Source organism: Diorhabda sublineata, chromosome X, assembly GCF_026230105.1.
Source record: "Diorhabda sublineata isolate icDioSubl1.1 chromosome X, icDioSubl1.1, whole genome shotgun sequence".
NCBI lineage: Eukaryota > Metazoa > Arthropoda > Insecta > Coleoptera > Chrysomelidae > Diorhabda > Diorhabda sublineata.
The window spans coordinates 295,105-307,523 of NC_079485.1; the positions used below are offsets into that span (position 1 = coordinate 295,105).

General features: G+C 32.4%; 1 protein-coding gene across 7 annotated transcripts in view; it reads left to right on the forward strand.

Annotated features, from left to right (window-relative positions):
- Positions 1-39: 39 nt before the first annotated feature.
- The window catches only part of LOC130451119 (GTPase-activating protein skywalker), a 47,904-nt gene continuing 35,524 nt past the window's right edge, over positions 40-12,419 (forward strand). For 2 of the 7 annotated variants that reach the window (XM_056789933.1, XM_056789935.1), the window contains exons 1-2: positions 97-600; positions 1,494-2,065. In XM_056789933.1, the coding sequence (XP_056645911.1) occupies positions 1,558-2,065 (508 nt within the window). In that variant the 5' untranslated portion in view covers positions 97-600; positions 1,494-1,557. Of the gene's footprint in view, positions 601-1,369; positions 2,066-12,419 lie in introns of those variants that run through there. The other 5 variants (XM_056789937.1, XM_056789931.1, XM_056789932.1 and 2 more) reach the window with 4 other exon arrangements.

A 12,419-nucleotide genomic window follows, 5' to 3' on the forward strand; every position in this document is an offset into this window, starting at 1 on the left:
CTTTATTGCGGCTGTCAGTAAATTTATGCAACCATTGTTGACTTTATCGAAATAATATATTTAGGATCATTGGACGGTAGTTTGGAGAAACTAAACTTGATGGGGAGATCGTTTCAAAAACCGCGTGACTGTTGTGGTCACGTGTTTGTAGTGAAGTTGTCAAAATAGTGTATACAGTGTGTATCATGAAAATAAGTTTTTACATAGGGAGTGGCTTTTTTCTACCTTATTCAAACAAAAACTGGGCACAATATTGAGTCGATAAGTCTTAAAAAGTCCCACCGATACTTTCCTAATGAAAATTTTGGTAATTTGTTGAGATGAATTTTGTAAACAGTTCGAGCTATTTTTATTGCTTACTTTAATAGACTTGCGGTTTATATTTATTGTGTTTACCGTACTAAGTCGGTCGTTTTGCACGAAGCTTAGGAACAGTTGTCGAAAAACAACCTGGTGAGTGCGTGAGTCTTTTCGGTAAAAAAATCGAAAAGGGAGTTCAACTGTACAGAGTCTGGATCGATCATTCAGGCTTAAAAAATATTCAATGTTTCTGAGGAAAGTGCATCTTTCAAGTTACCACTATTAGGACACTGATTTTCAGTAAGTATTTATTTTTGAACAAACTTGAATAAAAATTAATATTCTCCTCTATAAAAGTGGGTTAATGTTTAAAGAATGTGGATGTCCTTTGTTCACTGGTATGGAAAAGTCAGTTTTAATTTAGTAATATGAGACTATAATACTATGTGATTCATTATTTTTAACTAATTATAAGTATTTAATTTGGAAATTCGCTGAATATGAAATTAATTTTTTTTAGAATTATTTTCCAATGAAAAACTATTTTCTTCTCTTCATGAAAAATTTTTTGTTTTAACTGTGATAGAGTATGAGTAATTTGCACCTATGTATATCAAATATATAATGTTCACTGATTGCTTCAACATTTTAAAGCAAATATGTAAGTAATTAGTAAGTTATCCATTTAATTTTCACTTTATTATTATCACCTTACCTATATTATTAGCAGTAAGGAGGTTAAAGGCTTATTTAGAATGATGATTATTTTAAGGCTGCAATAACTACTTGTCTCTAAGTGGACAGGAAGTGTTCATTCTACATTAATTTTATGAAGTGTACTATAATCAATATTAATTTAGATGTGATAAAAAAGTTTTCCTTTATGCTTAACAGACAATCTGGAAAGTGTAGAATCAATGATTTCAATGATTATAAAGTGCATGTGTTCATTGGCAATTATATAAAAACACTTTGTTATCTCTAAAATGGGGGTGTCATATCTAACAAGATAAGATTTCCTCATAATTCACAACAAGAGCACATCCAGTGTGATTATCTTATTAAAATCAATTCTGACATTTCATACCATTATTAAACAGTTTAGTAGAGGTCAGATTTATATAGTGTGAGTGTGGCATGACATCGGGACCAAGCTTTATCCTACAGAAATTCAATGAAGTTTTCCGTTCCAGGTATAAAAAAAATGCTGCAGGATTTGACATAGAGGGTCCCTCTCCAGGCGGGAGGGCCTTGGGAATGCTGATAATGCCTTCAGTGCTGGAAGAAGTGGAGGATAACTCCGTTTATACCCCCTTAGTAGACTCCAGTGGAATAACAGTGATTCCACCAAGTCCTTCTTCCAAACCCCTTAAGAATATTGGTGATATCAGATTACTTTTACAACAAGGTCGAAAACAAGATGTTAAACAAATTCTTAGGAATAATGCTTGGCCTGTCAACAGTCCCATTCGTAAAGAGTTATGGCCACTTTTATGCACACAACATCAAAATGGTAAATCAAATTTTATGGATGGTTTTTATTGGGATATGGTAAATCAAGTTTTTGGGACCACAGAGCTACCAGATAAGTCTATAAGTTTACCACCATTCGTAGAGCCATCACATTGCCTTTCATACTACATGACGCATAAAGGTAGAAGTATAACAGATCGTGTTGTGTCAGTGTTAGGATATGCTTGCCCTGATATAGTTTACAGCCCTACCATTTATCCAATATGTGCACTTCTTCTTCATTTTATGACTGGTAAGTACCTATTCAATTTTTCTATCAACATTTATGTCAAATTTTGAAGTTGATAAGGTGTCATAGTTTGTGTAATGAGATAAAGTGATTGGAGATTCAGTTTTAGAGAGACTGTCTTGCAAAGTAACAAAAAAGTCACTCTAAATAAAGTTACAAGGTTGCTATGCCTTCAAATAGAATATGGAATATTTTTATGACATAGAGAGCTTTTCTCCTAACAGCTTATAGATTCATGCATGCATACTTTAACTTCAATCTTGATATGAAATTGTGTAGTCACGTAGAGGTGATACTCATCTTTTTCATATATAGCACGGGCTACCAATGATATCTTCTGTTTTAAAACATATTTTGGTTTATAAATATTGCTTCATAGCATGTAAAGATTTGGAAACTTTTCATCAGTTCTAGTATCTGAGTTTCTAACTTTATTTTTGCAAATCCATATTCTCCTTGACACTAAGATTTTATTTTTCTTTATAATAGTTTCCATTTATTGGTCATACCAGAAACAATTAAAAATTTTAGTGCTTTTGTACTAAAATTATGTTTTCTATTTTATCTTATTGGCTAATCGATTGTGAAAAATAAATAGATGAATATACTGCTTAAACAATTCAATACAAATTTTTTTTGAATCTTAGTAAGAGAAGGTACTCTCTCATTAACCCGATAGAAAAAAAGCTAACTACAATATAATATTCGGACCTTCTATTGTAGCAATTGAATGTTTAAAACAATATCTTTTTACACAAAACTCTTGAATCTGTATAGTATATAATTTCTTAACACTGAGCACTCTTTCTCTATCCTGTTATTGAATTTCTTTCCCAGCCTTGGCTAATTTTTTTAATTATTTGCTATCAGCTGCGTGAGTGGAGGGATGATTAGGTTATGTTCTGGGGGCGGTATGGTCTTAATAGTTTTTTCTACCTTTTTTATGGCCTCCTCGGTGATTCTTGAGAATTTCAGACTGATACTCGGTCTTTTTCTATTTTCGCTCAAAATAAATTATACAGGTTGCATTCCAAGGGTGACTTTAGGATTTGTTACCCCTATTTTTTTCGTTTTTGCTGTATACATAATCAATAGTACTTATATCTACTTTCCAACCGATTTGGTACACAAATTTTTTATTTTTGTTTAGAAAGAAACGTTTCGAACCTCAGGTGGTACATGTTATTTCTTTTATTCCTTACTGATACAAATTCTACACCTTAATTATTTACAAAAATGTATTGATCTTTTTGGAAAATTTATATAAATTGAAAAAAGTCCAAATTGTTTTATGATTATGCAAGAAATATAAATAGTAATCCTCCTCTCATCCTAACAGTGTTCCATCATGATCTTCTATTCTTGAATACAATTTTCCATCAACTTCTTTATTCTTCTCAAACTGAAATTAGTCATGGTACGAATTATTTTCTTAAATAATATTGTTTTGAAACTTATTTAAATTCAAGAATTGACCATCACCTGTTAAGTTAGATAATGAATGCTAAAAAGTGACGTAGAAAAATAATGTTGATAAATCTAATACACAATTCGTCAAAAACCTTGATTATTATTACGTTTTGGGTAAACATCCATTTATTGAATATTCATGTTCAGTTATTTCTGTATCTGGATTAAAAACAGTTTCTTTAGTAAAACATTTACTAAGTATTTAATCACATTATTCTCTGATTTTGTATGGGTTGCAAAACAGGATCCCCGTAACCCGTAATTGGAGCATTTTAATTTTATTCAACAAATTATTTGTAACATAATTGTTTTAGAGAAAAGCATAATCAATACTTAAATGCAGTTTGCGAAAAAGTTCACAAGCAATGCACTTAGACTACTTAGAATTACAACTTTAAGTCTTAATCAATCAATCTTTAATCAAAGTCTTGAGAAAAATAATTTCTTCCTTTCAATTGAGGAGGTTTATAGTTTGACCGTATGGTGAGATGGGGAATAGTCTAAAAGTCTTATATCAACATCGGCACTAAATTGACCGAAGAAATAATGGAAGTGAAAATTTCCATTTGTTACTATTCTTATTTTACAAACAGATTATAGATGTTTTCGTGACTTACAGTGTGAACTGCCGAACACTTAACTGATTAATTAAAAATTAATTGATTTGATAATTGTTTCGATAAATAATTCAATTTCACAATTCATAGAAAAAAGCGCTGATAAAAATATGAGTCAACATTGTTTTTCCGGAGAAAGTTCTAATTGTTGTTGTATTAGTAAATACCGATTACTTTGTTACCAGCTACCAGACGCCGAACTCATAAGCGGGTGGGGTAGCTAGTAAGCTACTGCGTAATACCAGTACCATACGATAAGTAACCAATGAGCTAACAGTGTAAACAACTACTACTTCTTATTCTCGACATATCTTTTGTTTCATTTTTATACAATGACTAAAAACGAAGATTACACCATAAAAGCTCTATTTATGAATTGATACCTATCCTGACCACCAGGGAGTGGAGTGGTGGCAATACGATGTTTGTTTTCCTTGTCTTTGGGTCGATGAAATATTTTTTTTATGTAATATTAGGACTTTTCAGACACGCGGTCATAATTTGAATGTTCGGAAACTAACCCTGATCATTCTTGCTCAGAAACTAATCGAGTTAATCGGGTCGTTTCATATCTTTATTCCCCTGTGGTGGGTAAATGCGATCAGCTGATGGGTTGTTTCCTTTATATACGGTTTTTTGAACTTTCAAAATTGTTTATTCTCCTAAAATGGCCGTCTACTTCAATTCTAGTAGTGAAGAGCGTCATTGATAGGTTACTGAGGATTGTAGTTTTTATACTTTTAGTCATTCCAGCATAAAATAGCTTATTACGAGGGCTGGTCCTCAAGTTTTGAGATAGACAAAAAATATATATTTATAATTTGATGTGCACTTTTGCAAAAATTTGAATCGATTGTCGAAGCATTTTTTGAATTCGGATAGAGGTTCATCAAAAACGTGTAGAAAAACGTTGGCTTCGCAATTTATTATTTATAAAAAAGGGGACTGTACAGCGGATGACGCTTTGATTTGTTGTTTTGATTGTTCGAAAACGTTTTTGTTAAAACTGATTTGTGAGAGCTCTCATTGTCGTTATTATCCCTGATTTTTTCGAACAATTCTGGCAAACAAATGCTGGTGTACCATTCAGAATTGAGCTACGTTGTTCGGTGGCGACATCGGGTCCAGTTATTCCAAAAAAATAGGCGACCATTTGCTTCGTGCGCAAACTACTTTTGTTGGTTTGGTTCGACTTGAGAACTCCATACAGTCGATTGTTCTTTAGCTTCGGGTTCGTATGCATCGATCCATGATTCGTCGCCTGTCACGATCTTTTGAAGCATGGCGATTGAATTTTTCAGCATTTCTTTGGACCAATCGATATGAGCGATTATCAAATTTTGCGGTATCCTACACGAACAAATCTTTTGGAAAACCAAAGATTGAATCTAATACAAATAAATAAGTATCATGAAATAATGAACGCATTCTACTTGCCATAATTATTATCTAAACAACTCGAACATAGAAAATCGGTGGTCGAGCTATCAACGATCAAGTGGACACTTGATCAGAATGTTTTATGAGAGAAATATCCAGGTTGAGTTAACTGAAAGCTGGTTGTTTTTTACAACAAGACTTTCCTAAAACCACATACTGCGAAAGTTCCACGGAATAAGATTGAAGATATTGAGAATACAGTGCGATTATGTTTTGCATGTAAGAATGGTGTATATATAACGAGGTCTCAAAGAACGATTAAAAATATAGAATAGATGGTCTAAATTTCGAATATCAAGACTTTTTATGCAAGTAGTCGCCAGTAGCTGGACTTTATAATTGACTATAATTTAGTAATAGACTCACCTTTGGTCCAGTTAAGAAATACAGAGTAAAAAAACCCAGATACGATTTAGTTTTCCACATTTACCGAAAATTATTGTATCATGTAACACTGGATATTATTAACTTCCTCATTAAATATCACATCCCTTGTATTCTTCTCCCTTATATAGTCGAGTAATAATGGGATGAACGTTTTGCCAGAAAGTATCGGATAATCGCATTTTTCGTACAGTACAGTACTGCACCAGTCCTCGGTAGTTCAGGTTTTGGGAAATTACCCTTAGATATATTACAGGGCGTAGTAAATTACCGCGATTGTCTCTATTTCATTTCAGTATTATATCTATGTATTTTTATCTAAAATTTTCTGTCTACGATGGGTAGAATATGATAAAAATCTACTTTTTGCACCAAACACGTCATTGATTTCGTTTTTTAATTTTAAATCTCGAAAATTATAAAATGCTTCTCCCATATAGGTAATTGATCATGTAAATAAAAACATGTTTGAATTGTGACCAACAGAAATAGCAAAACGTGCCAAAAGCCGCCCAAAAATATTATATGCATTCTTAAGTCTATTTATAGATATATCAGAATTTCTCCAGAAGTTTGTTAAACCGATAAGCATGTGATCTACATATATACAGTGAGGAATAATCCAGTCACATCGGAATCTAACGAAATAAGCTGAATTTTCGTATAGACTTTTATTTTACACACATACGTGTGAGAGTCCTTAGATGTTCAAGGTAAAATCAGTTTTTTGAGAATATCTCGTTCTGTCCCTCTGCTATTGTCTTAGCATTAATTATAAAAGTTGTGGAAAATAAAATTATACACTTATTTCATTTTGAATATTTTTTATATCTTGTTGAATTTGATTTGGACTTTCCTGATACATTTTTACTGCTTAATTTTCAAAAACCGGGACAATCCGTGTCCAGGGAAATTTGGGACGGTTGACAACCGTGGGTATGACGCACATTTTGACGTGAACTTAACGATTCTTTTCAAACACAATAGTTAGTCTTCAAAATTAGCTTAAACCTGCTTTCAGCCCCTTCAAAAACTTGTCCAAACTCTCTTTCGGTGTGTCTCAGTGATTTCAAATAAGTTTATTCTGAGTTTAAAGAAATATTAAGAAAGAGCTAAAAGTGTAGTTCAAATTATAGTTCTTTATAATTATAGTAAACTATAACTCTAATTTTAGTCCCAAAAAAGCTCAATTGTAGTCCTTGTTTTTCGGCATGGCAAAATGAGCGTTAGCACGGTTTTTTATTCTACCCCCAATCCTTCTAAATTGTTTTTTCAGGCACATCACTTCAAAGAACTTATAGTCGTCGTTTATTCTACCTCAATGGCTCTAAATTAACTGCTCAGATGAGTTAAGTTAAGAGAAAACAAGTCCATCTAACAGTGTTTCTAATTAATTTTTTGTGCCTTTCCCTCCATAAGTTTCCTTAATCTCGCTACGTATTTCCCCACAGGGATTCTAAATTAGTTTTTCCTTTTAACTACCTTAAAATAAAATGAAATTATCTTGTTGTTCATCATCAAAAAAACTCGGCTTCCAGTGTAATCTAATGGTTTTAATTTATTACAAATATTATTTTTTCAATATGTTTACGTTAATAATTTTATTCGTTTGACCATATGCCAAGCGGTAACGGTTTTAATTTTGTTTTTTTATATTTGTATAGTAACTACAAAATTATTTAAAGTCTAATTTTCTATCGATATTTTCTATGCAATGGAAGTTAAAAAATTCAAAACGGTTATTCCTAAAACTGGCAAAACCTTAAAAACTGAAACAGTGAATGTAATCATCTCTGAGTATGATGTAGTGCCAAAATTTCAGGCAACCGAGTTATTTTTATCAAAGTTTTTATTTTCAAACTTGGCCATACATAATTTCGGGATAAACTCTATGACAAATTTTTCTTCTCGGGAAACCGAACGATTTGTAATTTTCTTGGTAAAATCATTTTTTAAACGCTTTGTGGAAACAACAAATTCTCAAAAGTAACTAAGTACTGACTTATAATTTATTAAAAAAAATAACATACTAGATGTTGAGTAATTATGACAAGTTTATTATTGGACGATAGTGGTTTCATATTCAGGCAGATTTTTGATGCCTGTAATCGAAAAAGTATCAAGCTGAAAATGTTTTTAAACTATTCCGTTGTGCTTATTTTTCCTGTTTTTTTTATTCAAATACCAGAAAGAGACCACATCACAACCATACGAATCTTTCAAAATTTCCCCATTTTATTGTTGAACTATGAATTTTTTTCCATAATTTTACCATAATTTGTGCTAATTTTTCAAAGAGTCGGGGAATTTTCAAATCAAACACAAGTTTTGGTTGAAAACATGATAATTTTTCAACTTTGAGTCTGCTTTGAGCTCTATACACTTAGTGTAACGTTTAACCATCCTTCTATACCTTGCAAAAAATATGTCATCGATATAATTATGTTTCATCAGATGATTCGTCGTCAGAGTCTTTTCTTTTTCGACCCTTTAGATGTGGAAACGAGAAATATTCACTAAATTTTGCTATGTAAACTGCACCCTTGCGTTGTCGTGGCGCACATTTTTTTCTTTGCCAAATACCGTCGTTTTTCTCATTAAATTTTCCTAATAAATTGGCGTGATATGTTTTTTTTTTGTTCTAAAACCCTTCTTTAGCTCCGATGTTTTTGAGAAATCTACTGTTTTTACTGTTATTTGGTGTCTAGTATGTTGTGGGATCCGCGGTTAAAAATCGTTGCAAAAACAGATTAATCTTGCGATGAAATACTCCTATTAAGTAATCACACTCACCAATTCGGACCAATCCGGGTCACTAAACAAACCAGTGTAGCTTTGACTTTCGTCTGAAAAACTGCAACTGAAACTAATTTATTGGAACAAGTATAAATATGCCAATGAATGTTTGTCGTGTCCACGTGTTTTTGAGTGGTTTAAGTGTTTTCAAGATGGCCAGAAGATGATTCACGTTCGGGTCGATCTTCCACATCAAAAACGAATGAAAATATCGATTCGAAAAAGTCAGTAATCTCCTTCGATCTATCCGCCATCTAAGTATTCGTGAGAATCTATAGGAATCTGCGTTAAAAGGAGCAAGACTTGAATCTGTTGAAGTTGTGGAAGAAAAATATTTTCTGAACTGTTTCGAACAATGGAAGATTCGCATTGAGCGATGTATTGATATTGAAGGTAAACATCAGAATAAAATGTTTAGGATGATTACATTATCATTATCCTGGAGCTATTATGGTTTTTAATAACCAAACGTTTATTTTAAACGGTCCAGTTTAACTAAAACGTGTGTGAGCCGAATAATGTTTCAGTTTGTTTGACTCAATGGTTCAACTGATCGTTCCATTTATAGAGGTGTTCAACTGTACAGTTCTCAGCCCAGACTTTGTTGATACTGTATAGATTAGAACTTACTAATAGAGTAAATAATTTTGACTATTAATACGAAACGAGAAAGAAGGGTGCCGAAGATGGCAAACTAACGAAGAAGTTGGGCCCGGTACTAACAACTCATTACAAAAACTGAAGAATTGAACTGTAGGTGTCTAGGCTTCACAGTCTATTATGAATTGGGTCGAAAAAATCCTTCATTTGCACATTATTCTCTCAAAACCTTGGACAAATTTCATAATCTACTTATTGCTCTTAGGACTGATAAACTTTGTGGCTAGTAATTTTAGGTATCGGAAATACTTTTGTTTTCATCAATTATGAAATGTTTTTGTCTGGATAGAGGTGTTAATGTGTGATAAAGGTTGAAATTTATGACAGTCGTGAATTATTAATGTGCATGTAATAACGTCAAGCCATTTCGAATTTGATTTAATACCAAGTAGCTTGAAATAATTTCTACGTTTTTCTATCTGCTAATAAATATCGTTTATAGATGTGTGATCAGAGGTGGTTGCATAAAATGTTTATAGTACATTAACATAAATCTCAAAATGATCTCCGTTCGTGTTTTAGTCTGGTTATTTCACTGGAAGTTTCATTTTACCGGCAAAATAAATAGAAGCACTCGACTTTCATATTAAAATACGTTCAGCCTTGATAATGCATTAAGGCAAATATGTATGCCGAATTAAAAATAACTTTACTGCATTGAAAGTTCTTAACCAACAGTTAACTTTAAAAAGCTTGTCGTAAAACCTAAATGTGCGGATTTTGAAGAGGCCAGATGGAGGTAGAAAGGAATTTGGTGAGCTTTTAAATGATCATAAATCAAAACGTGATTGTTTATGATGATCATTGTGGTATTTTAAGCAAAATATTATGCACTTGTCGTTAGGTAATACATTGGATGTAAGCTCAATGATATTGAAATATATCTATTCAGTGACTCCCTGTGAATTCTTAAATAGTCTAATGTTGCATTTGTATGAGATCAGTATAGAAGGAGCTACCTAATTAAATTAACGACATGAATAAAGTATTCGACACCCTTTCTCACAATATAAGTAACTAAGAGATGTAGCATTAGAGCTCTTAACAGTTTATACTATTATTTTCAATGTTGAAGATTGAGAAGAAGTTGATCTCTCCGCAGAAAAACCCTCACGACAGATAAGTTCATGGCTAAATGATAATCTACTACCTTGAACGTATGGAAAACAAAATGCATCACAGTAAGCTTAGCTGTCATTAATATCCCGATGATTATCTAAGCTACGGTGTCTGGAACATGACTGGGACCCTTAATGCAATAATTAGCTTTAATTGACAGCAGAACCTTTATTGAGATACTGTATAAAAGAATTGGGAGGAGTATTTAATAGTGCCAATAAAATAATTTTATAGTCTTGATATTCGAAGTATGACCTTGGTCGAAGCAAAAAATTGTTGCACTGCATTCTCAACATCTTTGGATATAATTTTTTTCTTGTAAGATTTTCGTCATGGATCTGAATAAATAGTAAACTGCCGGTGCAAGGTTCGGTCTAAATGCTGAATGAGGTAGGAATTCGATACCACCAAGTTCTCAAATCTTATTCCCCGTAACTTTTGCAGTGTATGGTTTAGCATTGTCATCATTTGGAATTATTTAGGAGCACAATAAACCTTTATAATTCTACTTCTTCTCTTTGCAATGGGTTCTAGTAATTGTCATTTTCCATGTTTAGGTTGTTTAGGTCCATCGCAAGTAACAATAAAATTTCGACAGGAAAATGTTCTGTTTACACAACTCTACTCGACGTTTCACTTGAATCTCGGTTAATTTGTGTGGTATTCGACAAATTTTATAGATATTTCCTAAAGATTTTAAATTGCAATAAATGATATCTTTAGAAGGTTCAAGAGAGTCCGATAATCAACTAGTGCTGATACTAGGTTGGTTTTATACTGTTTCTCTTACAACCTTAGCGTAAACGATATTCATGCGTGAAATCTTCACTATTAACACAATTAAACTATCTCCATACTATATATGACTGAAAAAATAAGCAAAAAATGGGTCCCAAACCTAAGCGTATGCAGCAGGGGCTCTTTCCAAATTAATGACCATGAGGTGCTGCGGTTCTGAGTTTACATTCCAAAAAGGCGCTTCTGTGTTTAGTGGAGTATATGCGAAATTTGTGCATTTTCAAGTGCTGAAACCTGAACAAACTGTCAACGCAGATCTTAATTGTGAATAATTGGATAGAGTAAACCAATTTTTAAACGAAAGGCTTTATTCTGCTACACGCCAATGTAAGGCGAACCTTGGAAAAAATTTATAAATTATGGTGTAAAGTACTGCATCTCCCACCGTACTCTCCCGATTTGCTTCAACTGATTTGGATGATGTCTAAAATACCAACTCGAGATATTTTACTTGAAAAACGATTTGATTTTTATCGATCCGGCAAAATGTTGTTGATAACGATTATTCCTTAAAAATGGGAATTTATTCGTTTCCAATTTGTTTATAACATTATCATCTCTATTTGAAAAAAAAATTACAAGGGAGTCAATTTATAGGAAAAAGCCTGTTACACTTAATAATTAAACCTATGTACAATTTACATCAAAAACCTTGAGTTTGTGATCATCCAATGAAAAACAAAAAGTTACGCGTTCTATTCACTGAACCACAGTTATTTATGATATAAAATTAATAAATTCTTATCTGTATGTACGTGCTCGTTATTAGATTTAAGATAAGATTACTACTAAAATGTTTGGGTATGATTATCGAAGGAGGGTTTCTTATTTACTATATGAACGAAACTAACTCGTGAAAATCATGTGACAATTATTAAACATAACCTCTTTAAGGTAAATTTGGAATTTAACTTACACACGAAATCTTGAAAGTTTCGTAATCTCGAATAAAAACAAATTTACTTTCAACTCTACACACTTAGTCCAGCGAGTTTCCATTTGTTTCAAACCATCCAAAACAGAATCTTTCTCCAGTCTAGCAAAATGTGCATTTTACTCTGCCATCAATCTGG